Source organism: Pleurodeles waltl, chromosome 11 (assembly GCF_031143425.1).
Source record: "Pleurodeles waltl isolate 20211129_DDA chromosome 11, aPleWal1.hap1.20221129, whole genome shotgun sequence".
NCBI classification, from domain to species: domain Eukaryota; kingdom Metazoa; phylum Chordata; class Amphibia; order Caudata; family Salamandridae; genus Pleurodeles; species Pleurodeles waltl.
In genome coordinates this window covers 264,632,269-264,659,339 of record NC_090450.1, presented here as the reverse complement: position 1 = coordinate 264,659,339, position 27,071 = coordinate 264,632,269, and the positions used below count along the sequence as shown (strand labels likewise).

Below are 27,071 nucleotides of genomic sequence, written 5' to 3'. Positions count from 1 at the left end.
GGCAGAACAGGCACCACAGTTGGGAGACTGGAAACGAGATATGGATTGGTGTATGTTGGCTGAGCGGATATTGTATGAAGGTCGTGGCTGCCCTAAAAAATGGGGTAAAATCTTAGGTAAATGGAATGTATACAGAGGAAACATTTGTAATGACTTTGCCTCCACTGGCCTGGTGGAATAGCGATCGGGTCCCACTGTATCCCTCATCAATGTTGATTGAATTAAGTAGTGGGGAAGAAGTATTGTGTGGAAAGCTGGATATTACAATGGACATGTACTCACAACACTGTCACTGCTCAAGTATGTTTTGTTTTTGTGGATATGTGTATTATACTGTCAATAAAAAAGAATTGTATGTATGTATATATATATATATATTGTCGAACAAAATAGTCTAAGAGTTGCTGGGTGGCGCACTCCACTGCCGGTGCCCAGTGACAGAGAGGACCACTCTCGAAAAATATAAATAGCCAAGAATTTTCACTGCACTCCACAAAGTCTCAATTATGTGTATTTTATTCAAGTAACAACCAAGGTGGTTGTTACTTGAATAAAATACACATCATTGAGACTTCGTGGAGTGCAGTGAAAATGATTGGCTATTTAAATACATATATATATATATATATATATATATATATATAATCAAAAGCAACCGTTTTGTTGTTGATGGTGATACAGTGTTGCTTGTGATTTATATTCCTGGCAGATATAAAACAGGTGAATTTGGTTGTAAACATACCTTTACTCCAAGTGGGTAAGCCACTGAAAGCTCTAACCAGATGCCTGGCTCTAGCTCAGCTCGAGGTCCTCTTTAAACCTTGATCCCAAAATGGGCCGAGCTCAATGGCCAGAGCTGCTGTCCATGCAACGGATAAACCAGGTTTGAATCCCTGCCTCTGATCAGTATTTTGTAAATCCCGGCACCTCCTCCGTTGAACAAAAAAAGTATAACATAGTTTGCTTGTTGTGAAGCACTCTTATGTCTTTGGACAAGATTTGCACTGTGTAAAACTGCCAAAAAAAAGTACTCGATCTCTAGTCTCATCCATCAAGAATTAGAGACAAACCTTAACATGCAAAAATAACACGAAAACAATCAGAAAGAAATACCCATCTTGTAGCTGAATTGCACGGTGTTAAACTGGTAGATTTAGGGCTCAATTCCGACTTCCCCACTTGACCAATGTGTGTGATCTTAGGCAAATATTTTTTTTCACTGCGCCTCCTTTTTGCTCATTATTAGATAGGAATACCTTCAAATAGGATGTGCGCTCCATAAAAACCTCTCTTGTGTTTACTTAATAGCCTGTATTTTTCCAGCTGTAATAGAATCTAAGCAACATGTAGGATACATGTGACAACTGACTTGGTCATCAGTGAAGGCAGCAATGTTCTTCAGATCATGTTTAACATCTCTCACCTTTAATAAATACTTCTCAAACCAGCGATATAATCTGATATATTAATGTGAACCACTTCAAGAACTACTCCATTTTTGAATTTTCAACACTAATTTTCACATACTTAGGTCATGTTTGTGTCATGATTCACATGCCAAATATTTTAAAGGCTTTGCTGGTGTACAGTCTCTTCGAGCCGCCTCTTAGCTTGGTTCTCCCTCTTAGAGTATTGTCTCACCTACCTCTTATGTTTACCACCAAATCTGCCTTTGTGAACAGGGCCCAAAGAAATTATTCGCAAACGTGAAAAATCTACTTTCTTCTTCAGGAATAAAACACAATGAAGACAAGCCAGGTGCACGTCCATGTGTAGGTTTTTGTTTGATTAGAGGTTACATTTTAAATCACATATTGAGTGAGGCGAAATGTCTGAATTAACAAGCGACAACACCTTGAGGAGACAGGGAAGGAGAAGGCCCGAGGAGAGAAGGCCGCTGAGGCGAGAAGGGGGAAGAGGAGGAGGGAAGCGGAGACAGAAAATGGAATTACTGCAAAACCACATATTCTATAAACTACCATTCCCTGCGCAATTACTGTAACGTAATTCCCTGAAGGTTTCTATGACGGCATGCCGCTGAACCTCCTGGCTGAATTATGGCGCTGCCTTCGACTGGGCCCCATTTCGTATTCTGCAGCATGTGTAATTTACAAATCTAAAATCAGGAAAGTCTTAATTCACTTATGTAATGTCAGAGCAATACATTATACCTTCTGCCATCAATCACGACCCAACTGCCTCCCTTCTCCCGCCCAGCGCTCACACATTGACTGACATTATCCCGAGCATCAGACAGGCACAAAAGCTGTTCAGACCCTACAGAGGAAGAGAGGTGAGACCATGCCAGATGGAGACGGTACACATTTCTTATCGTAATCGTGAGGGTAGAGGCATAATTACCACAGTGGCGGCATAGCTGTGCGGAGTAGCATGATGGAACGTGCTATATATTCAGCTATTCCTGGCTTTCCGCACACATAGCTTACTTTGCATTTTGGGAACTGTAGTTTTGGGATCCTGACTAAATGTCTAGGTCTAAAATTACTTACAATATTTAGAAAATAATATTTATATCAGACGACTACCACACTGTTCGGAACCGACATTAGTCAATACTGTTGGCTAAAATACTAGGGGTGCAGTAGCAGAGCAAGGGTTCAGTGGGCCCTGGTGCAAGCAAGATAAAACCTTGACCTCCCCCTGCTGCTTAGGTTGTAAAATAAAATAATATTCAGTTTTCAGCGGGCCACTAAGGTCTCTGAGCTTCGATATCACTGAACCTGATGCACAATTGACAGTCACATTCCCTGCAGGAGTGGCCATAGAGATCACACAAGACACAGTCCCACGTGAAACTATGTGGTAGCTGCAGTCATAGGTGTGCTTCATACTCATAGACAAGTAAAGTTTAGATTTTTGTCAGAGTGACAAATCAGTGGGACAAGGCCGTGGTGACAGACAAAGGAATGTTGCAGTGACTATGGGGATGTACAGCCTAAGAAAATTGACCTTATTAGCAGAATAAATTAATGATGAGACTATATCTGGAGGACTGTGTTCTTAAAGTTATGCCTCTAGAAAAACAAAGAAGCTTTGAAGGCAGTTTTGATATGAACTGAAAAGGTCTTGACATGTTCAAACCTCAACTTTTTTATGGAGATGTTGATGAATTTGGATATGCAAACACTGATGTGCATATGTGTTGTAAATGGCCCTTTCCGCAGGGTTATCACCAAACCTTTTGCTTTTCTCCTCTTATTTTTCTGACCCTCTTTTTGTTGGCTTTAGAACTTTGGGCACTTTACCACTGCAAATCACTGCTAAAGTGCATGTGCTCTCTCCCCTAAAACTTGGTATAATTAGCTTACCCCTTTGGCATTTTTAATTTACCTGTAAGTCCCTTGTAAAGTGGTACACCATACACCCAGGGCCTGTAAATTAAATGCTACTAGTGGGCCAGCAGCGCTGGTTGCTCCGCCCACAGAAGTAGCCTTTGAAACTTGTCTCAGGCCTGCCACTGCAGTGCCTATGTGTGCAGTTTATTGCTACATTGACTTGTTAATTATTGCCAACACCTAAACTTCCTTTTTACTACACCTAATTCACCCATATGGTAGGCCCTTGATAGCCCTATGGGCAGGGTGCTGTGTATATAAAAGGTAGGACATGGACTTATATATTTTACACGTCCTAGTCCAGTAGTGACAAACAGCATATTTAATTTTTCACTACTATGAGGGCTTCTACTCTCATAGGTTAGCATTGGGAATTCCCTTAACTATGTCAAAGTGGTAATTTCTCATCTTTGAGGAGTAGCATGGGCATATTTGGTATGTTTGGAATGGCAGTGAGAAATCCTGTTTACTGGGGTAGTTGGACATTACATTACTATTTCAAAAATGTCACTTTTTTAAATTGGGCATTTCTCTGTGCCTATAACTCTAGTGTTGTGCAGCCTGACGCCAATCCATGTCTAGGGCAGAGTGACATCTACACTTGGTGCATACTTTCCAGTTAGCCATAACGCAGGAGAGACTGGGTATGTCAGAAGAGCCATCTGTATACTGATAGTCATCCTGTGCTGGGGAGAGGGAGGGTGGTTCACCCCCTACATGTCAATAGGCTGTTTCCTGCCCCCATACACTGGCCTGATTACCCCAACTGATGGCTGCACATAGGGCTCAGTTGAAATGGGGTTGTGTTTCACTTGAAAGGGTTCCTTTGAAGTCACCCCCTGAACAAAGACATTTTTGAGTATAAGTACATCAAGCTGAGCTCACCTGCCTGCCCTGTTGTGCCCCCTTAACGCCTCCCAGAAAGCCCAGTGCAGAGAGAGTGCTGTTTTTCTTCACCCTGGTCACCTCCTGACTAGTGCATGCTAAGCACTTCATATGACTTCCTGTGGTAATCCTAGCACATGGTGAACGCTTTTATCTCCACATCATTCTCTCTCAAGGCTAGCACATAGCGAGTGCTGTGTAGTTCCCCCTTATTTTTCCACTAAGCACATGGTGAGCACTGGGCTAGCCACACAGCACTTGCTAAGCACTGTTTTGTGCTCTTTGTGCCCTGGAGCATTGTGTTGGGAGTGCTGCCAACGAATCCTGGCTTTTAGTGAGCTTGGTAATGTGGCCCTGAGAAGCTACTCAGCCCGAAGCACTGGTTGGGATTGAGCGCCAGTTGGGGCAAAGAGTTAAGGTTGCACCACCACTTACTTCTTTTGGTGGTGCCCTGCCTTGCAAACTCACTGCCAGGGCATGCAGAATCCACAATGCACCGCTTGGGGAGAGGAGGCTTGCACCATTGACAGTGGAGTCGAGCCTCAACCCCCAGAGTGTCGCCTAATCGTGTGCGAATGTCGTGGGCTGCTCCAGAAGCCCGCTGACGCCCAGGAGAGACAAGTGACTGTTGGGACCCCTCTTGAGAGTCGCCCGGCTTCCCCCGTTGAAAGAAGTACTCTCTGTGATTCTGCCACCTTGTGCTCCATCTCGGGCAGTCCGGTACTGGCTGGGAAAGGCTACATTTGTTCACGCCGCTGCACTGCGTGCTCACATGCAGCACCCTCTTTGACAACCTACACGTGGGGGTGTCCAAGGAGGGTTCCTCATGCTCCTAAGACAGTGGGGAGTGCCCCCACCTCTGCTCCTTACCGTGGGCAGCGCCCAGAAGTCTTAATTGAGGGGGCGCTGGTTCTGTTGGTTTGGTGGCACAACAGGGTGACCTTGTCAGAGGCCTGGGTGTCACTCAGAAACCTGTGCATTTCAGGAAGCCTACAATTATTGTAAAACAACTAGCAGAAGGGCTGATACTTATGTGCCATGCATGGAAGCCCTAAATACCACCTAATGCGTAATAGGAGTCTTCTATGCTCTTACAGTGATATATTGTGGATTCCTGTACTGCTAGTGATAATTGATGATTCATGTGACTTTTCCCAACCTGCTGCATTTCATGCAAAGATATTATAATATATGTCGTTTTGGGTTCTTTGAAGATCTGAACAACAAGCCTTACTCCAGTATTTACATTATATGACCAGTTCTTATGACTTATGTCCCTTATGATACAGGGCCAGATGTAGCAAGAAAAAAATTTGCGACTTGCAAATTGCGAGTCATACTGACTTGCAAATTGCAACTCGCAAACCCGTATGCAGAAAGGTGTCTCAGACACCTTCTGCGACTCGCTATGGGGTCGCAAAGACCCACCTCATGAATATTAATGAGGTGGTTCGCAAATTGCGACCCCATAGCGAGTCCCTGCTCTCACAGGGATGGTGGCCTGCTGGAGACAGCAGACCTCCATGTCTGTGACTGCTTTTTTTAATAAAGCAGTTTTTTTTTTTTGAATTGCAGCCCGTTTTCCTTAAAGGAAAACGAGTTGCAATTCAAAAAAATAATGAAACCATTTGGTTTCATTTTTTCAGAGTAGGCAGTGGTCCTTTGGACCACCGCCTGCTCTGAAAAAAGTTTTTTAGCGACATTCACAAAGGGAAAGGGGTCCCATTGGGACCCCTTCCCGTTTGCGAATGCGTTACCACCCACTTCAAGTGGGTGGTAACTGCGAGTTGGTTTGCGACCACATTCGCGGTCACAAAGCAACTCAGCATGGTGATGTGGTCGCAAATAGGAAGGGAACACCCCTTCCTATTTGCGAGTCGCATCCTCAAATTGCGAGTCGGTACCGACTCGCAATTTGAGGATGTGCATCGCGTTAGGCCTTTTGCATGTCTCAAACTGCATTTTTCGCAGTTTGCGACATGCAAAAGGCTTCCTACATCTGGCCCTATATGATATAAGTATAATATAAGAAATCAATTTTTTATATAATCCGGGGTGGTGTATCTTTTATGGTGTATTTATTGTGTCACTGGTGTGAGTGTGTTGTGCAAACGCTTTACACAAGATCTCTGGGGATAAGCCTGCCTACTCTGCGCCAAGCTACCAGGTTGTGAGCACAGGTTATCTTTGGTGCGTAACTTACTTGCCCTGAGCAGAGTGCTGGGTTCTGCCTCGCTTAGTTGAATACCCTAGCCAACCAGAAACCCCATTCTAACAATACGACATGAGTGAACAGTGTGAGACATTGAAATACCTCAAGGTTAAGAATACAGAATAGACAGACATTGTCATGTGTACTTCTGAAAACAAAACATACATTTATGAGTTTGTAGGTGGGGACACTCGTGGAGCAATTAGAAAAGAATGTGTTATAAAAGAGGAGTGAATATGTGTCAGAGACTTCCGGATTCTTGTGAAAAGAAAACAAGAAGTAAAACACCTTAAAAGTACTAGTACCAAGTTTTGAAGGCAATGCATGGTACTGGAAATCAAGATTAAAGCCGTTAGCTTTGTAGGTCAATATCAGACACTATGTATGGCAGCTGTTCTTTATGTGGCCAAGTTCTGGACATAACTTTCAGTTCTCGATGTCAACCTGATTTCTAAAGACATCATGAATAGGCTTGAAGAACTTCCAGAGGACACCCTTAAAAGCTATTTGCTAAGGTGAAACCCTCTTTTCCACTGATCGTATTCCAGCTAATATAGCTGAAGGGTGGAAGTTCCAGCTATTGCCTCACTGGACCAAACTAGTGAATTTATCACTGATGCAAGGAATTGATACTGGACACTTTAGCAGTGTTTTTCCAGTATTGGCTTAGTGATACATGTCCCTGAATGTTGGGTACCCTCTTATCTAGGTCTATACATTGAATGTCACTGCACAGCTAGATGATCATTAGTTGGGTTTCAGTTAGACCTGCAGTATATAATCGACCTTGCTTCAAGTGTTGAATGTTGCACCATTCATCCTGGAAATGCTTTTCATCTTTTCCTCATGGATTTATCAGCTGCCTTTGAAATGCTGAGTCATTCTGTGCTTATCAATATTCTCAATATTCTCAATCTGCATTTTTGTTTTATTTTATATTTGTATAACCTTATGTGTACAGTAGTGACGCATGCACATCAAGAACACTGTCTTTAACTGGTTTGTATCCTACCTAACAAACCGTTCTGAGCAGACTAAGCCCAGTAACAGCTGATTAAACCATGTTCTGCTGGCTCAAGTTGTTCCACCTGGATCTGTCCTGTCCCCAGCTCTCTTACATTTCTACATAGAACTAATTGGGGGTCTTAGTCAACTCAGATATCTAATATCATAAATATGCTGACAATGCGCAGCTCTCCCTTAAGATCTCCTCACCCAGTCATGCTCAGCATCTAACCCAAGGTATCAAGTGTTCACTCCCACAATCTCAAAATTTTAGGAAGTGAGTTTCTGCTCACTTCACCACATATTCCAACACGCTGATTCATTTTTAGAATGTGCATTTTGAAGTGCAAAGTAACTGTCATTGACAATGCGTAATCTCTAGCCCTTATTTTAAATAAAAGATGGTATCCCCAGTAACAAATCAACGCAGTGGCTACAAATGCATGGTTCCAACTGCATCTTCTGTGGAGAATCCATCAATTTATCCTTGATTGAATCCCTGGGATTATCTAGGTTTGATTATGGAAATACATTCACTTCTCAACAGGTCGAAGGCAGTTCTGTATGCAGTGGGTCATTCAGTGTGTGTAGGTAAAATATTTGATTGCATTTCACCTATTTTACTAATGTTTTAGTGGCTTCCCACCAAAGCATGATCCTTCTACAAGATGAGTGGCATCGTTCTTAACACTCTTCCACTCCTATTTACTTGACAAACAAGATGTGATTGTCTGGAGACCAATGACTGCTACACAGTGGAAACGCTTTTTTAGAAACCCCAAGTCTCATATCAGAGCAGGCAAATGTGCAATCTTTTTCAGGTAGGGAAAGTAGAGTCTGGAACTCCGTCCCATCAAGCTGTTTTCAGTAAATATCTGAAAAAAATTATTTTCCAAAGACACTTCCACAGTGGTTAATCTGTACAGTAGTAAATGTCAGTGTCCAACTTATTTCTCAGTCGGCCTCCGGAGCTCACACCACCCACAGCCCCTGCTAGGACTATCAAGTGCCAGTTCCAGCGCTATTTAATAATCATCACACTGATTGAAGTGTGACATTTCTGACTATTCCATGCCATCTTGCGCTGTGAAGATGGCTAAACATGATAGTTTATTATGAATTTTTTAAGTTATGAGACTGTGAAACACTTTTCTGTTGTTAAAAAAAGGCAGACAGCACCACAGTGTGATGGACTGTCATAATTAGGTACCAGTTTTATAAATAAGAGGTGGTGCTGAGAGCCTGGAAACACTGGCACAAATTAAGCACTGCACTTCCACTCTGAACTCAGGTAACTGCTTCTTTTCTGATCTCTGACAAACTGGATTCTTTTTGTATTCTGGCCCATATTATTTTTTCCACTTATAGCAATGCTATCCCTCTCATATATATGATTTATTTCTGGTGTCCTTTCTTGTTGCTTTGGTCTTTAGACGTCACTCTCAATTCAGTTGTTCATTTCATGAGTTGCATTTTAGATTCAGGCATGTCTGGTTCTTTCTCATGTTAACTTGTGTATCGCATGTGGGAATATTCTCCTCCTTGCTCAAGTGCATTTTTGTTTTATTCTATATTTGTAAAGCCTTATGTGGACTGTAGTGACACTTGTACACTGGCAACGCTGTTATTGTTAAACGCTCTAATGACCTTGGAACATGCTGGCATAAACAAACAAATATGTTGAGGGCAGAATGATTACTTACCTCCCTAGCCCCCACCCTCCTCGCCCTCCCTTCCCCTTTCCTTTCCTTCCCTTTCCTCTTCCTTTCATTATTGCTACTTCCCTCCGCCCTTCTACCTCAATTACCTTCTTCTTCTTCTCTGGAAGGTGGTTTGTCTATGGAGCTCGTTATGCGGTGTTTATGTCCCTGTTCTGCAGGGATACCCCGTGCCCTAAACAACTGCAAATTGTGAGCAACACCTCCCCGTTTCTTGGGACGGCATTGGCATGGTTACGCTCTCTTCCGTTACCCCTGTAACGGTTTTCTGCAAGACTTTTAAGGCAGCAAGTCTCTGGGCTGGTTATTTTCTCTGTGTGCTGTGTGGTTTAATGAGTCTTCCGTTATCTCTCTTCTAGTGAACGTCGTCTTGAAAGAGCGGAGGAGCAAGGACAGCATAACCTTGGCTTGGCAAGGGCCAGAGAGGCCCAACGGGGCCATTGTGGAATACGAAGTTATCTACTACGAGAAGGTCAGTGCTGAGACCTTGAAGCGGTAGCGGCGGAAGGGCTAGACGCGGACGCTGATCCTGCTCAGAGAAAACCTCGAGCTGCAGCGCGCGCTGTCTGTTCTGTGTGCGCAGCGACGGTTGTTGCAGAATTGTCGCATTACAATTGCCCCATAAATGAGGGACTGCGAAGTGCTAATAGTGAGATGCTGTTGGGCTGGTGTGTTTTCGCATAGGCAGGGCAATCTTAAGAATTTTCGGATCCCGGGGCAAGACATATTCTGGGGACCCCTGTTTGGAACAACTTTGATTACTGTTACAAAGTTTCTGCTAATTCAAATCTGTGTGGTGCTCGCTAAACAAACTTCAGAAACGGTCACGCAACACAGTCGAAATTTGTCTTTTCAGGGGCCCATAAAATCCTTAAGATGGCACTAGGCCTAGAGATTCAGAGGCAGGTAGACAGAGAGGGAGAGAACCATAGATACAAAAATAGAAATGTGACAGGGAGAAATTTAGGTTTGCCAGGTGCTCCTTGAAAAATTGGGGCCCTTTGCAATTGGCAATTTGACTAAGCCTTACAAAAGGTTCTGCCAATACGGTTATTAGGCCTTTGTGGAAACACCTTAGCAATCACTTGAAGGGTGACACATAACTGAGGTCCGAGCCACTGCTGCCCTCATCGTACTCCTGCCACAAGAAATGGAGTCAGTTTTATTTGTATTGTACTGTAGTTGCTTTGTTTGGAGCACATACCCATGGCGAGGCACCTTAGCATGATAGCAGATGGGTAGCACACTACATCATGTGGGAGAGCTTTGTTGAAAGAGTGTTGATTTGAGTGTGGGCTATTTGGTAAGTGCTTCGTTTTATTTCTTGAATTTACTTGACATTCATTAAATTGTATCAATAAAATAAAAAATCTGGGCCCCAAGGGATTTTGTTCGGTGTCCTTCTAATGGAGGGGGGAGGTTGTTAAACGTTCCTTCACATCCCTCAAAGCCCTTATTGGGCACCTAGACTCTTTTCACCAGAATTCCATGTTAACATCTCACAACTCTGGCTACCATGTGCTTGCAACATGCACTAGCTCTTTCAAGACCATTCATGCAGAACGTGAAGGGTTATTGATGAAGACCAACCCTCGAAATGCATTGGGGCCATGATCTTTTGAATGCACAGCTGAAATGTAATAAATTACACCTACATTTAGGAAATAAATGATTGTTATTGGTGCAAACACTTGTCCAGAAGTAATCTAACGAAACTTTGAAACATACTGCCTCGCATCGCTAATAAACTAAAAGTTGTATGACACGTTACACAATCAGTACTGTGTGACAGATGTACCGTATGGTTAGGGGGTGCTTACTAACTGCCAAAACACAATTGGTACATAGGGCCTCATTTGCGAGGCCTATGACGCAGGGCGGCGCAGCAAGTAGCGTCACAAAGAAAAGGTAGAAATGCATTGTATCTCCAAGATACAGCGTATTCCTGTCTGCTCCCCCTGCACTGGCACACAAATTGCTCCCTAGTGCCAACGGCGGCACCCCTGCACCATGGTGCAAGGGTGCCTGTATTGTAGGGATGATAGTTTTTGTTCAGGAAGGGACACCTTCTGGCACAAAAACAATCACAAGAGAATTCAGCACACATAGAAAGAGGACAAAACAGGGAGAAATAAGTATATTTTTCCATGTTGCATCTTTCTTACCCCAACCCTGAGGTGCTGTTAGAATCTGACGCGTTCTCAGAATGCATCAGATTCTTTCGGGTTCCATGGGCGCTGCATGGGAACACCCCAAGCAATGCCCATTGGGTGCCCATTTCACCCAGTGTTCTGCATGAAAGGAGTCCATATTTACAAGGCCATGAAAATCCACGCAGGGTGGCTTTGTGTGGCCTTGTAAATATGGGTTGGCACACTGCGCCACCGGATCATCAAAATAAATGACTCTCCGGTAATGCAGTGTGCCCCTAGAGACATGCAAATGAGGCCAATAGTTTCAGTAGATGGTGGAAAGGCATTCCTAAAAATCTGCACCTTAATGACAACTGATTTCTTTTTTCTGCCTACATACATCATTCTAAAGAAAAAAAGACCAGTTAAGTACTGTATATCGCCGATAGTATGTGAACATCATTTTTTTATCTTTTACCACTGCATTTCTCGATTGAAGAGAACCATGGTTAAGAAAATGAGGCTAAAGCTCACCTATTGCACAATGCCAGTAGATATTATAATGGGATTCTACTTAGTTCAGTTTGCAGGAACATCCGCAACCTACATGTAGGACACTTTACCATACACTTAATATCAAGAGCAAAGGGAGTTCGCCATAGTGTACCCAAGACATATTCTCTGAATCTAGTTGGATGGAAATGTTAAGATGAAATTCTCTTTTCAGGAGTGTGTAAATGAGCAACAGGTTTCAATGGAAAACCTATTTTTTTACGTTTTGACATGTCGCAGCATAGGCATTATTCATGGAGAAAATATTGCATGGTATACATACTCGAAATTGGCTTCTTTGGCTCAAGAACCTTCAGCCGTTAACTTAAGAAATTGACAATATTATCTTGGATCAACTCAAAGGAGTTTGTTTCCTATTCATTCTGTTGACAGTTTGTGTGAATCCAGTGTCCGGCTGGCCTCCAGAGTAATCTGATAGTGCCAGAAGGGCTGATCTCACAGGTCAGCGTGAGGGCCAGCTTTTTTAAAAATTATTTGTGGTCCTGTTTATGGTCTGATGGGCTGCTTTGTACTGTTGATTTCTCTGATGTTACCACAAACATTGACTACAGCAGGCATAAATGTATATACGTTCCCATAGTTTGTAAAACACCTATATAGTGGCTCTTTAAAAGTTCACAACTGCCCTGATTTGGAAATGTGGGCCACTCTTTTGGCTTTTTGGTTCGCTAATGGGGTCACTTTTATTTTCCGGTTCTGACCTATTTTTTGTCCCAGTCCGATCCTTGATTTAGTCTTCCACATCTATTAAAATTCACAATAGGCTCTTCCACTTCTGAAAAGTAAAATCTGTCATCGCATATTTAATTATTGACTATCAATATATTGTATAAACAGCAATGTTTTTTTTTAAATTGTTTCACAGTGCAGCAGGCATGTTTCATTTCCTTTGTCAGCTCTCGATTACAAGCGTCAATCCCCCTATTGACTTTTGAAATGCCTCTATTTCGAGAGAAAGTCTAAGAGGGAGAATTGACAGAGGGTGGGGGGTGAATGAGAGGTGAAGAAGAATTTATTGTATGAGCGTCGAAAGGAGAGAGGTAGGCGGGGAAGAGGTGACAGAGGGTGTAAGAAGGTGTAAGAGAGGGACTAACTGGAAAGGTTGAGTGAGGTGGAGAGAGGGAAGAAGATGGAAGGGTAACGAGAAGACGAGTGAAAACATGGAGATGAGTAAAGTGAGTCCAGGGAACATTAAAGCATATGCCTTGGTGCGTCTTAACATCAGGACATGTGTCTGGCAACATATTCAGAGCATGCAATGCAAGGCAGAGGCGTAATTGACTCCCCCGCAGCCCCCGTGATGCAGGGGAGTTGGGCAATACACCATACCTAAAGGGCGGGGGGAGTTCAGCTTGTCAGCTCGAGGTATTACGAAGGGCACCCTCACCATTCCTTGCAGTGGGCTCCCTAGATATCCTCACGCCTCTTAGGCAAGATTTACCAGGCATATACGAGGATCATATGCGCACTATTGGTCTTCTGGGCGCCAAGAATCACGGGAGCCGGAGAGGAGACCGGAAGTGCAGAAGTACGATAGGGTACTGCATAGAGGTCGTTTTCACAAAGAAGTCCGATGATGGCTTGTATTGTGTGTACAAACAGAAAGCTGTTTGCTTTCAGTACTATGCTTTGCTAAAAACGTTTTCCCTTTCACCTGGCAGGATACTGTGTTGGTCACCCATTAGATTTGACTATGTGCTGCATTTTACTAGCCGCTTTCCAATTTATAAATGATCTATTTTCCTTTGATTTCCATCTTCAGTGTCATCGGAAGGTCTCTTTTAATACACGCAATTCAATGTTTCTTTTAGTTTATTCTTTCGACTTCACGATAGGGATGTGCGGTATTAAAAACGCATAGGAACAGTTGTGCTAGACTGACAATTTTGCAGTTTGTAAAAAATACTAAATTGCTCAACTTCGCACAGCTTTACATGCAAGTGAAACATTCTGCCAAAACTAAATACATTTGTGGGAGAATGTCTCTGCAAATTATTTTGATTAAAATAGGTTCTTAAATGGCTTTCTTGAGTTTTATAAGTTTTCAAACTTTTAAAATTTCGAAATGTTTTTTTTTTTTTAAACTTCAAAAAAATGCATATGTTCCACAATTTCTCACACTCCTACTATATATACCGTGTTTATTTAATGAACAGTCGTCAAATATATTCTATAAGCAGAAGTACTTATTCTGCCTCTGTTTTGGCTTGGCACAAGTGATGCACGCTTCTTCTCCAGTGCCTTGGAGCCTGATTTAGAGTTTGAGATGGGTTACTTCATCACAGACATGATGGATATTCCGTCTGCCTTATCACAAGTATATTATATCCTAAGGCTCTTCATGTCCTTAACTTGAAAAGTGGGAAAGGGAGGGGTCATTGTCAAGCAAATCATTCTCTTTGCACATCTATTATGGATGAGGAGAGATCCTGTAAAGATGCAGAATTCTGATTGTTAATTTTGTATATTTTATTGACAGAATCAAAAAGAGCAAAATTACACCGTTCTTAAAACCAGATCCAACATCATGACAGTGGATGGCTTGAAACCAGGGACTATCTACGTTTTCCGGGTCCGTGCTCACACTGAAGGTGGCTTTGGAACGTATGGAGGGGAGATAGAGCTTGAAACCAGCAATGAAGGTAAGTCCCACCATTTGCGAGTGCAGCACATTAACTCTTCCCTTTTCTAGGCACACCTTTCAGAGGTATGGGCACCTGAGACACACTCAGCAATTCAGCCACTTTCCACACAGAGGTTTGAAGTGCTTAATTTGAGCCAGTGGTTACTGGTGGGACACAGCAGCAGTCATTTTCCGGACCTGACACTTATTTTTCATCTTCAGGAATGTCTGAAGAGTAGGAGAGAAACAAAACACAAAAGTAATTGAAGGAGGAAGAGATGGAAGAAAAAACAGTCACAAAGGGAAAAAACAATAACTTCCATGAGTGAGATAAAGGGGCAGGGAGTGTCTAGTAGTGTATTCAAGATAGCAAATCTTTGTCATTCACTCTAATTCCATTTAATTTCACTGACCAAGGGTTTCTGGGCACTAATTATCTTACAAATTAACCACTGGAGTTTTGTATCCTGACAGGCCTCCACCACTAGCATTCTCTTCATAGAGATGGCAACCAGGAACCTCTTTTAAATCACACCTCTGTTTCATTAGAGTTTGTGGTATGTTGGCCATACCTCCATACTCTTATCCTTCTCTTGTACTGTTTGAGTCATGTCATGCCCGTATGTCCACTGTTGCTACAACTCTTCTCTTCTAGGTACTGCCTTGGACCCGTATTACATCTAAATTGACTTGAGAATCATTACAGTCACAACTAGCCTTTGGTATCACTCACTCTTTAGCGAAAGGAACAATTCTGCATTTACTCCTGAAATGTATTACTTTTTCATATGGATCACTATGATGGATGAATGGATGGACGGGCAAGCTGGTGGACAGATGGATGGATGTAAGGGGGAATGGACAACTGGGTGAGATCATGTCAGTGGAGAGGGGACTGACTGATTGCTAAATTGTTATAAAACATTACTGAGTAATAAACAATACTGTGTAGCCATAACTGTACATTAACAGATATATTAACCATTGTGGACTCAATAACAAGAACCAAATCATAAGGGGAGAGGACTAATAAGAGCCAGTTTATGGTGTCATCTTTGAGAGAAAGTCAGGCTGAAATAAAGAAGCATCTGAACATTAATAAAAAGGAGATTTGAGAGCCAAGAGAGTGTATGTGAACTGTGCTGATGGAACCAGTCATGTTCAGCTAAGCACCACTGCGCCTACTCAATCCCTTCTCCCAATGGGCTTAGTTTTTCAGATGTAACTATAGACAGACAGAGGATTTGTGCAAAGAGATGTAATCCTGTGCAGTCTGGGACCGACTAGGAACAGGGACAGTCTGGAGGGATTATTGTCCGGATCATTAAGGATTATAGTCAGGAAGAGAAGAATAAACAGGCAAGGAACTTGAGTGTTTTGGAGAGAAGGGATAGGCAGTACACATGTCACATGCATTACCTATGTATAATTTGACTTGCAATTCCTGTTTAACCCTCTGTGTGTGCAGTTTCTCATGCAGTAAAATCCTCATGTAGATATGTACCAGATCGTCAATACCTCAACAAGATACATATTTTGGATTGGCAGGGCAGAGTTTTATGAATCACAAATTCAATGGGTTATTCGGTTTGGATCATTGTAAAACACCCTCTCTCTACACACATTCCAATACATCATTCTTTGTATACTCATTGCTTTGTAGGTCCCACTCCCTGTGCGCTCTTAACTTTATATTCTTCTATTTGTACTATATTCCCTTGATGATGGAGCATTCTCTCCCTAAAACGCTTTCTTATAGATCATTTTCTAAGTATCCCATCCCTTGAATGGCTTCCCTGCACACTTTTATTATATTCTTTAGTGTGTTCCATATGTAAGCATCCTTGTATAACTTGCTACATATAAAGCCTGAAGCCAGCTGACATGCAGCAGAGTGCTGTACTTGGTCTAGGTCGGCCTAGTGGATGAGGTGCTCCTTGAAGAGATGCGTTTCTGTCTTCTTTGTGAGATGGAAAGGTGAGTGAGGAAGCCTAACCACTTCTGTAGTAGTGTTTAATAGCCTTGGTGTATACATAGACAGGGCTTGATTAGTGCTCTTTAATTTCCTGAAGTTCTTGAGATCCATGTGTTTGGCTTCTATCATTTTATAGTCAGGAAGGGGCAGTGTTAGTCATTACTGCACGAAATACAGCAGTATTTAAAGAATATGCCAGTTTGCAAGGGTTTCTACTGATGTTCCTCCGAAGGCAGAATAATGTAGTCATCTGTGCTTATTCAGTGACAAAAAGGATAGCAGTGATCAAAGCTGTCTTCACTGTGCCACTTGGGTGTTGACGATGTTGAAGAGTATGACTTTTTCACTGTGCAGGTCGGAGAGGACCAGGACTCAGATGATGGTTTTGAATGAGGTGGAGGAGCTATAGTGTGATTTTCTTTAGTAGGATTGAGAGTTGATACCAGGTAGTGTGTATTGTCTTCATGATGTGGGTCAGGAGGGAGAGAAACTCATAATATGATGAATTCTAGTGATTTGAGGTGTGGATGAGTTGGTGGTCGATTACTTCAGTTTGACCTTGGAGAGACATTATTTGGAGAAGTTGCTAAAGATAATTGATTGAGTGTTGGTAGCAATATATAGGAGAAAAGGAGGCCCACAAAATTATCTTGGGGCCCATCTATGAACTCAGGGCCTGTGGCACAAGGCTGGCAGTTTCGAGAGCTAGCAAGCCAGAGACCCTTCTAAGTGTCAGAGGGCCAGAAGCTATCCAAGTGTGGCCTGGGAACTCTTCTGGTACACTGGCCAGAGAATGATAATGGCCCAGACCAATGTCACTCTGGGCCATACTCAAACCAGAAAATGTGTGTGCAGTGGATCATGCTCCTCACATAGTTCACCTGCACTTAATGGCAGAACCTGGCTCACCACCATATCTGGCAAATTGTTTCTGAAGTGCTTCAGGATTCTCTGGGTCACTCATCAGGTCTCCAGGTCTGGCTGAGGGGTCTTCATACAGCCATACGTGAGGCAGGTAGAACAGAGTTTCAAGTTGTGTGGGGGTGGATGATGGAAACATTTAGCTTTAAGTTTCACCACAAAAACAGGGCAGGCACACACAGATCTTGCCCCTGTGAGGTTGGTCAGTATGAAATCAAACTATAGATTACTTTTTTGCCCTCTGGGGATGCAATGATTATACCAGCCTTCTTCTCAGATAGCCTGGATGAGGTAGTGTCGTTTTTGCAAAGGGTAGGTTTGCTATGGTTATCTAACCCCTTCTGTCAAGAGTACTTTCCAACACACAAATCTATACAAACCTTATCTCCTTGCTGGTAGAAATCTGCAATGTGCATAAATTCTGATGTTGTAATCATATGACATTTCCTGATGTATTTTCAAGCAAACCTTAAGTGAGTAGAGTTAAACTGATGTGTGATTGTGTGTTTTTTTGTTCTGTAGACATGATCGCCATTGGAGACCCAAACCAGGCTACCATTTTGGCAATCTCTATTGCAGGGGGAATTGTCCTCCTGGTGTTCCTGGTTACTTGCTTCGTTGTCAGCGGGAGGTAAGAGCTCGAATTACATGTTCAGGTCCACATGGAGAATTAACCTCTATGTCATAACTTACCACTATTGGTAGAGTGTCCATAGCCACACAGGTGCCGTTGTATGTTCCAATATTGAGTTTTAAATATTGACCTTCAACAATATCATGACCAACATATCTAATATCATATAACTGTGTAGATAAATATCCATTGATTCATGCATCCACCCTCCCACCCATTCATCCAGCTACCTTACTATACTTTTACTATTCTTAAATCCACATTTACTAGCCTTGATATATATAGTCATGTTCAATATATTTGGAGAGTTAAGCACAGTAAATCTAGATTTTGCTACAGATGCTTACCATCACAATATTATGGCAGCTGATATTTTGGTCTTGATATTCTAGCTGAATTACATTATGTTTGAAACTCTGTATTGTGTTGGAATACATATATGGGTTCCTCTCTTATCCCCCCCTTTCCATGCCTTACACTGCGGTGCCTCCTCTAGAACAGCTTGCTTATCCCATGTTTCTTTAGAGTCGGTCTGACTCTTGATTCTGATAATCGAAGATCCTTAACTATGACATCTTACTTGCATCTCTAAAAATAATGCTGTCAAGTCATTTAAACAGAGAGGAGTGGGGCTGGCAATACACAGGGGTGTAGCTTGGTCAGTAAGAATAGGGGATGTAAGCTTCAGATTTTCAAACAATCAGGCTGGCATACAATGTTTAAACACATTATAGGACAAGCAGAGTGCATGAGAGGGGCCTAAGTGGCAGTGGGAAGGTATGCAGACTGCTAGGAGTACGAAAAGAGAAAAAAATATATTTTATAAAATAACCAATATTTTTGAGGACTTTCAAAACAGGAAGGGAGAGAGTATGTCTGTGTTTTCCTGTATGTTTGTGAACAATTCTAGTTTAATTCGAGTGACCGTTCACAATACTCGACTAACAGCACCTGTACCCAACTATGTTTCAGAAAATACATGTATTAGGGGAGTGTAACACCCCCGCAAAGCTGTGCCCCTGGCAATACAATGGGCCACTGGAAGTATGTGTTACGGGAGTACCAAATTATGTGTGTGGTTGGTTAAATTATGCTTCAAAAAAGACAAATTATAGTGGCACAATGTGGCATATTTTGTAGTCGTATTACTTAGTTATTTTGTTATTTGTACCCAAATTAACGCTGCCCGGGCAAAGGTGTATCCTCGTCTTTTATCAGTGTAACACCCAAATACAGACATAGGCAGCAGAAATGACACCAAACAACCAATGCAAATGGCCTTCCACTGAGCAACAACGCATGTAGCTATGTTTTAGTAACTTTATGTTGCTTTGATATAGAAAGAAAAATGTTTTGGTTAAATTATTCAGGTTATGCAGAAGATGATTATCGTGATAATCCTTAATTATGTAGAAAACAGAGAAGCTGCAAGTCACACAAATTTAGTAGCGTTTGCAATATATTTTTTTGCAAAAAATCTGATGTTCAACTATTTTGAAATGAGAGATTCGCCATTTAAAAAAAAAAAAAAATACATTGATGAAGGACTTTAAGACCAAAAATGTAAGCACCATGAGTGACCTTAACATATCTGGCAACAGCTATGCGGGTAAGGCGAACCATCATCACTGAAAAGCTAAATCAACAGATGTTCCGAGTTTGGGATGGAATTCTCCGTTGTTTTTTTTGAGGTAAAAACAGCCCATTCCTAGTTTGAGTTACTGTAAGTCTACGTCATCTCATGGCCATGAATAATAATGGCTGCCTGCGCGCACATCTGCCCCACTTCGTCCCCAGCTGGCCCGGCGCCGTGCAGACCAGTGTTGTAGCTTTGCTGAAGCTGTGTTTCTCCCTGATTGCCCTATTGATCCGTGCTGCTAATAATCCCTCTGGCGCTGTGGGAGTTAGTTCTGAGATGGCTTCTTAGATTGCTCTGCTTCAGCCCCCTGCTTGGTTTGCGTGGTAGGCCGGTAGCCCCTTCTGCGACAGGGCGCAGTGAGCTAGTGGGCTTCCCAAGCAGCAGGCAGCTCAGGTGGGCCCTGCAGGCTATATACTCTGGAGGTCCGGTGGGATGAGTGGAGGGGAGGGGTGGTCCAAGAGATGTGCCAGACACCAAAGCACTGGAAAGAGCCTTGCGACACCATTGAGTGCAACCGAGACAAAGGGTGACATCATTACTGGAGAGAATTGGATTTAGGGATTTAAACACAAAGAATGATATATAACTAGAGGACAGAGAGGTGAACAGATACGCATAGTGCAGGAGAGAGCGGGGAACAGAGAGGGAAGAGGGGATCTCAAAGGAGGAAGCCACAAAGTTAATGGTGACAACTAGGGGGGTTAGAGCTCACAAACACCAGGAAAGTCCTAAAATTAAAAGCAAGATAAGAGTGGACAGATGCTTACTGCATTGTCTTTAGGCGTGTTCACTTTTGTGTGAAAGACAGATGGCTGTACCCCAGGAATGGAAGACTGTTTGGGGGGGAGGTGAATGCGACATATCTCAGTTTGCTCTTGTATCCCACAAACTTTACTTTTATGTGCTGCAGAATTTAGCAACCCCTGCAGCAACATCCACAACAGGGTCTGCTAAGTGAAAAGGGAGATTTATTGAAAGAGACACAAAGATAAGAGAGGATATGGGGACAGACAACCTAGGGCAAGAAAAGAAAAATATTGACTCCGAGAAAAGAAGAGTTACAAGATTTGACATTATTATCTCCTTCTCAATATTGCCGCCTGATTTTTTTAACTTCCTCGTTTCTTTCTTTCTATCTTTTGTTACGCAAACCCTCCTTTTCTCAACTTTACAATCACATTATTTCTGACTTTTCACTTCCAACTCCCTCAGATCATGCTCATTAGCTCCACAGCAAATATCTCCCCTCCTTCTCTCGCTCTCTTCTCCCTCCCTAGTGTCTCCAAGTTCACGTCTTTTCATACCCCTCACCCCCTATATTTCCCTTCTCACCTCATAAATATCAGTGCTTTGGGCTTAGGTCCTCTCAAATATTATTTTTTGGGTCGTTGTATTCTGTCTTTCCCTGCCAACTTCCTTTCTCATCTTTACCTCTTGTCTATCCCTGCTCACCTCCTGCACCTCCCTACTTTGTTCCTATCCCTCCCTTCTCACCGCCTAACCCACCCTGCTCTATTTCTCCCTCCCTGGTACCCGCCTGCTCTCCTCTCAGGTTTCTATCTCCCTCTCTGCTTCATGCGGCGAGCTCTCCTCTCACCCCCTCCCTCTCAGCTTTCTCCCGATCTCTCTCTCCTTCATGCGCGCGAGCTCTCCCCTCACCCCTCCCTGTCCTCTCAGCTTTCTCCCTAGCTTTCTCCCTATCTCTCTCTCTCTCCTTCATGCGCGCGAGCTCTCGTCTCAGCTCTCTCCCTATCCCTCTCTTCTTCATGCGCGCGAGCTCTCCCCTCACCCCTCCCTCTCCTCTCCCTTTGAATATAACCGAACATTTTTTCTCTGACAGCTCTATCAGAACTGTATATTTACTCCCGGGAGCTTTGCGCCCTTGGCAGTTCCTTGGTATGCAGGGAAGCGTAATATATCAGAACACACAGTTCTGAAAAGCACTTTGAGAGCAGGTGTGAGGAGCCCGTCTGCCTGAAAGGGCTTCATACTCCAAATCTGAAAAGGTCCTCGTCATGAGGCTAATGGCCATTCCGCAGGAGCAGGACGACCCAGTGACTGAGATGGAAAAACGTTATCAGACACTCCGTTCTGCTCCCTTCCCTGGCAACCTCCTTCTTATCTTGAAATAAAATGTTCGCCATACGCCTTATTCCTGAAGTCTGGTGCGTGCGCCGTGCCTGACAGCAGAGACAGGGTGCGTGCTTGTTGTGAAGATGTGTACTAGGAAATATCGAACAGTCACAATATCGTTACCGGAATAATGAAGGACAAAATATCGAAGAAGGAAGCGCACGGAAGAAAGTGTGCGTTTCGATTCCTAACTCCACATGTACCATGAAAAAAACAAAAACACACATATATATATATATATATATATATATATATATATCACCAAGGTGTGCATATGTGTATAGGTATAGAACATCTATCAAACTTACCTTGTGATTTTTTGGCCCTCGCTCGATCTTCTTCTCACAATATTGTGACCCTTCGATACGGTGCCTTAGAAATTCCTAACCTGCCCCTCCCTCACACCCTGTTCTCCCTTTGAGGCTGTCATGAGGACAGGAAATCAGGTTCACTAAGTGACTAGAAAACAATACCTGCCCTGGTACAAATGTTGAAATCAGCTGTGACTTAATTTAGGAATTGGGGTCATGGTATAGTGATGGCAACACCAGTCGTCCTCTTTGCAGCAAGTGCTTAATTTGTAAAAGAATAAGTGCAGGGAACAAAAGGTTTACTCAGAAGCCCATGCCTTGCGCTGTCTCATGTTGAATATACGACTGTGTAGTCTGGATTCCACCTCCTGCCTCTTTCATCCAGCAGCACTCAATCCATGCTCCCTTATCTGATTCCTTTGGCACTAATCTTTTCTTTTTTTCTTTCTCGCTTTTTTTTTGTATTTGGTCTCCCTCTTGCTCTGTGTCAATCTCTGATGAATAAAATAAGTGGCCATCCCCAAAAATGAGTGCCGGTGGACTCCACCTGCAACTACAGGCTCAAAATAAGCACTTCTTGCAACTCACCTGGAAAATCTCACATTGGTACAATAGCCAGGTGGTCTCTGAATTGCCTCACTTCATCACAAAACACACAAGAGTTGCAGGGCCCCCAGACAAGTCCTGAGGTACTTGTCTGCCTGTAACCTTTTTTTTACCTTCAAAATACGTTACCTTATCATTTAATTTCATTTTAAATGTAAATTTGTGTGTACAAGGCCACAGAAGACGTCTGAGTGCCTCAAAATATTTTCAACTATTCTGAGCAGTTTTTACAGAAATAATTTTGACAGTTGATTCAGTACAGTTGTAGGAAAGTGGAGTATTATGCAGTGAGGATGGTATGGGCTTCACTGTATATTACCTTCACATTACCCCAAACTGGATCTGTTGGATTCACATTAATAAATCCCTAGCTCAGCCCTGGCTGTCTGGCACAGAGTATTCAGGTTCTACTAGAAGCACATAAGTTAAGCATTTCAGAGTACCTACATAGACTAAGTAATTGACATAACTCGAAATAAATCCAAACCCAATTTATAAAAATAGACCAGATTTTTCTATAATGTTAGACACCAAAATGAAGACAAACAGATGAGTATAACCGAAGTTATAGATTTTTGAAGGAAAAATAAATCAGTTCATTCAAAAGTTGCAAAATGTTAACTTTGAGGTCAATGGAAAAATCCACTAGTGACAATCGGTCACTTGTTGGTCGAGTTCAGTGGACCTCACTGAGAGTAGAGGTGATGCAGGTCATTGTACCAGACTCCAATAGTCAGTTGAATTTTACCTGCCTCTTAGAGTCTGAGTACAGAGTTGCTCTGGTTGTCCCTGGTGCTGAACGTGGGAGCGGGGAATGCTGGTTTTGCTGCTTGGAGGGTGCTGGTGAGGCAGGGGATGCAAAATCTCAACAACAGGGCCACTGAGGTGATGGGTTGACGTTACTGTGGGGTTCAATCAAGGCACAGCATAGAACAAAGGTTGGGGTAACTCACCTGGCCACCAACAAGCCCTTGTAGTAGCAAACACAGCCTTCGATTTTATTCTGGAGTCCGGGGGAAAAGAGTAGTCACCTTAGACTTGCTGGGGATGAGGGCTACGTTTTCCGCAATCCACTTGACCATTTTCTTTTGGTAGATCTCTCAGTGAGCTCGATGGCCAGTGATTCTTTGGTTTGGGAATGCAATTTGCCTGCACAAACTATCACGCTGCCAGGGCACTGGAAAGGCTGGGGCAACCAGGTGGGTACTCTCTAAGGTAGCCACCTGGGGACATGCCACATTAAATCTGACTTTGAGAAAAAATCAGATTTGATGAAACAAGTTGGTTGTTTGATACAAAACAAGACACTTTTCTGTGGGACCATAATGGAGTTGGCATCCTCAGGATGTCCAGGTGCTAGCCAGTGCTAGCCTATGGCCCCCTGACCACCTAAAGTAGCCCTTAATCAAAAGAAGCTTTTATAGGGACATATATGCTTGTACTTATATTTCCACACCTTTAATATAATGCACCCTGCCTCTTGGGGGCAGGAGGCCTACCTTAGGGATGAATGCTGTATGTTTATATAGTGCTTTGACCTTGCCACACATGGTGATGGCAAAGTGGAGCTTGAGTAGTTTGCTCTGCTCATGCAGTCTGCACTGGCTGGACTGCTGTCATCTGTTTACTTGGGTCACTCAGGGTGGCACAATCAGTGCTTTAGGCCCTGGTGTCCTCTTTAACTCCCATGCCGTGGGACCCCTGGTACCATTTACAATGGACTTATATCGGGGTTAAAGTCTTTGCCAATATCTGGGTTACCAATTGATATTTATCATTTTTAGGGAGAGAGCACTGGCACTAGGGCCTTATTAGCAGGCCCCAATGCACGTTTGGGGTAAAAACCAGCAGCTAGTAGACCAAATGGGGACAGAAAATGGGGGAACATCTGTATGGTGGCTTCTTTAACATTTCCAAATAATAATTTTGTTCACCAACATTAATAAAGATATTTCAAGCGTTTGCACCAATCTACATTTGCTCTTAAACAGACATAACAATATTGTTGTAAGCAGTTTACTCAGTTGTTTCCCACATTGAGTGCCAGGTTTGAGTATGGAGATGGAACATCAAGATGTTTCTCGAAACACTTCTCTAGGGGTCACCTAACTGATATCCATATTACATCCCATTGTTGGAGTCATAGTGCTTTGAGCAGAACTGTACACTTTAGGTTTCAAGATTCTTGAAGCTCCCTCCCCCTATTTATTTATACATTTAGTTATTTATTTATTCATTTCATTTCATTCATTTATTTGTTTTCTCTTATTTATTTTATTTACAGATTGTTTACTTAATTTGAAGCTTTCTATATTACCTTGTCACTTAAGGGCATACACACGCTGCATAAGTTAGCAGCTATCACATGCTGCAATAGAGCATTATCAATCTCCAGTAAATAAGAGAAACCCAACAGACTGACCAAGGAGGTGTAAAAATTAAGCGGATACATATTGTGAAAAATTCATCTCAACAGGTGTACCTTTAACTGCTGACAAAAAAAACAAATGATTCGTTTTTATTCTCATACCACACGTAAGAGAGTTCAGGTGGCAGCAAAGCTGTGTGACCGTTAATCAAATGTAGGTTTCTGCATTTCATAGTTGCGATGCCCTTTTGAGATTGAGACACACCAAGGTTGGGTGGTAAAAGCTGCACCAGCCCAGACCTGAAATGGTGTACGAATCAGTTGTAAAATAAAATCCATGGTCATCAACGGCCTGTAGTTTTCATCTCCTGAGATAGATGAGACACTACTAATGTGGCGACACATGATTACCATTTGATAGTGTTTATGAGGGGACCTACATACTACATCAGAACCAGGTAGGGTGAATGTATGGGTCAACATTATAAAGGGGAAAAAGTAGCAGACTGGAAATGACATCAAGGAGGCCTTGGAGACCTAAATTTACTTCTATGGCACAAGGGAGCACATGCATTTAGTCTCACCATATTTTATACATGTTGAGGTTCTTGGAAATATCTTTATCTGAAGTAGCATTTTCTTATTCAGTTCTGAACTCTCAATTGAAGTGCACAATCCAGTATCATGGACTCTTCAATCACCTATTGGAAAAACAAATATACATCCATGCAGACAGCTTTGTAACATCCATTATTGACACTGTCACCATTCACAGTACTACGTAGGAGCCCTGCATTCTTAATTAGAAATGCCTTTACGCTCTCCAGCTCGGTAACTTCCGTCAGCCTTCTCACTTTTCCCACCACTGGAGGCAGGTAACCCAACAGAATTGCCTTCTCTGTTGATTTTATTTCATCCCATTGGTTCTTGAATAACATGTTTCCTTTGTATAGTACTATCCAGACAACAGAAAGAGAAATTTTCAAGGGGCCAAAAAACTGAATAGGCATTGGCAAAGCCAATGGGTCTCACCTGTGGGACTTCCTGTATTTGCCAATGCCTTTTGGCATTGTTACACAGCATTGGGAAAATGCAGTGCAGAATCACCAGAAGATATTAAAAAAAAGGGCATTGATGCAGCCGACCACATCTTTTTGTAGGCCCACATGTTGCCACGCATATTATACATATGAAAGAGAAGAAAACAAACAGAGGGGCATATTTGTGATGCCCCTAGCACCACCTTGCACCATGCATCATTTTTTGGATGCAAATGTGGAATTAAGGTGGCATTTTTCACACACCGAATTTATAAATTGGCGCAATGCAAGCATTGTGCCACTTTGTAAACCCTTGTGCCACATTATGCATGCGCCAGGCATAATGTATGCAAGGAGGCGTTCCCACATAGGGAGGCCCAGAAAAATGGTGCAGTGAAATTTACTAGATTTCACTGTGCCATTTTTAGCGACATTATTAACACCTGCCTAAGGCAGGCATTAAGATGATTCTTTCATTCATGATGCGCCACTTCCATAAATATGCCCCATAGTTTGCGATCCTACACTTTAAAAAGATTCTGAGCCCATCATAATACTAACACAGTGATAGGCATCTTTAGCCACTCAGAAAAAGTGATCAAGACCTGTCTTGAACAACATAAGGCAGTGATGCCTGCAGGCAGAGCCTAGGGTAGAAAGAAAGGGCATTAAATAAAGGCTGTCTATATTTTTTTAACATTTTCCATTTTACGGATTTACTCTTAATACACAGCCTCCTCAATTCCTCCAAGCAGCAGCAGTGCAACTACAAGCCCTTCCCTAAAGTTTGCAAAGGCAGCCACTTTCAAATCTTGCAGCTCATTGTATCAGAATTCAAAAGCCACTTCGAGGAATACTTTGAAATCAAAGTGCCCATTCTTCCAACAAAATGAACTGGAGCAGTTTACAGTGGAAAATCTGATATTTTTACTAAAAAAGT

At 42.6% G+C, this 27,071-nt stretch overlaps 1 protein-coding gene across 3 annotated transcripts in view; it reads left to right on the top strand.

The window, feature by feature from the left end:
* The window catches only part of LOC138265631 (ephrin type-A receptor 3-like), a 451,343-nt gene that overhangs the window by 285,714 nt on the left and 138,558 nt on the right, over positions 1-27,071 (top strand). For all 3 annotated transcript variants that reach the window (XM_069213518.1, XM_069213517.1, XM_069213519.1), the window contains exons 6-8: positions 9,536-9,648; positions 14,361-14,523; positions 17,923-18,031. In XM_069213518.1, coding sequence (XP_069069619.1) covers positions 9,536-9,648; positions 14,361-14,523; positions 17,923-18,031 — 385 coding nt within the window. The remainder of the gene's footprint in view (positions 1-9,535; positions 9,649-14,360; positions 14,524-17,922; positions 18,032-27,071) is intronic.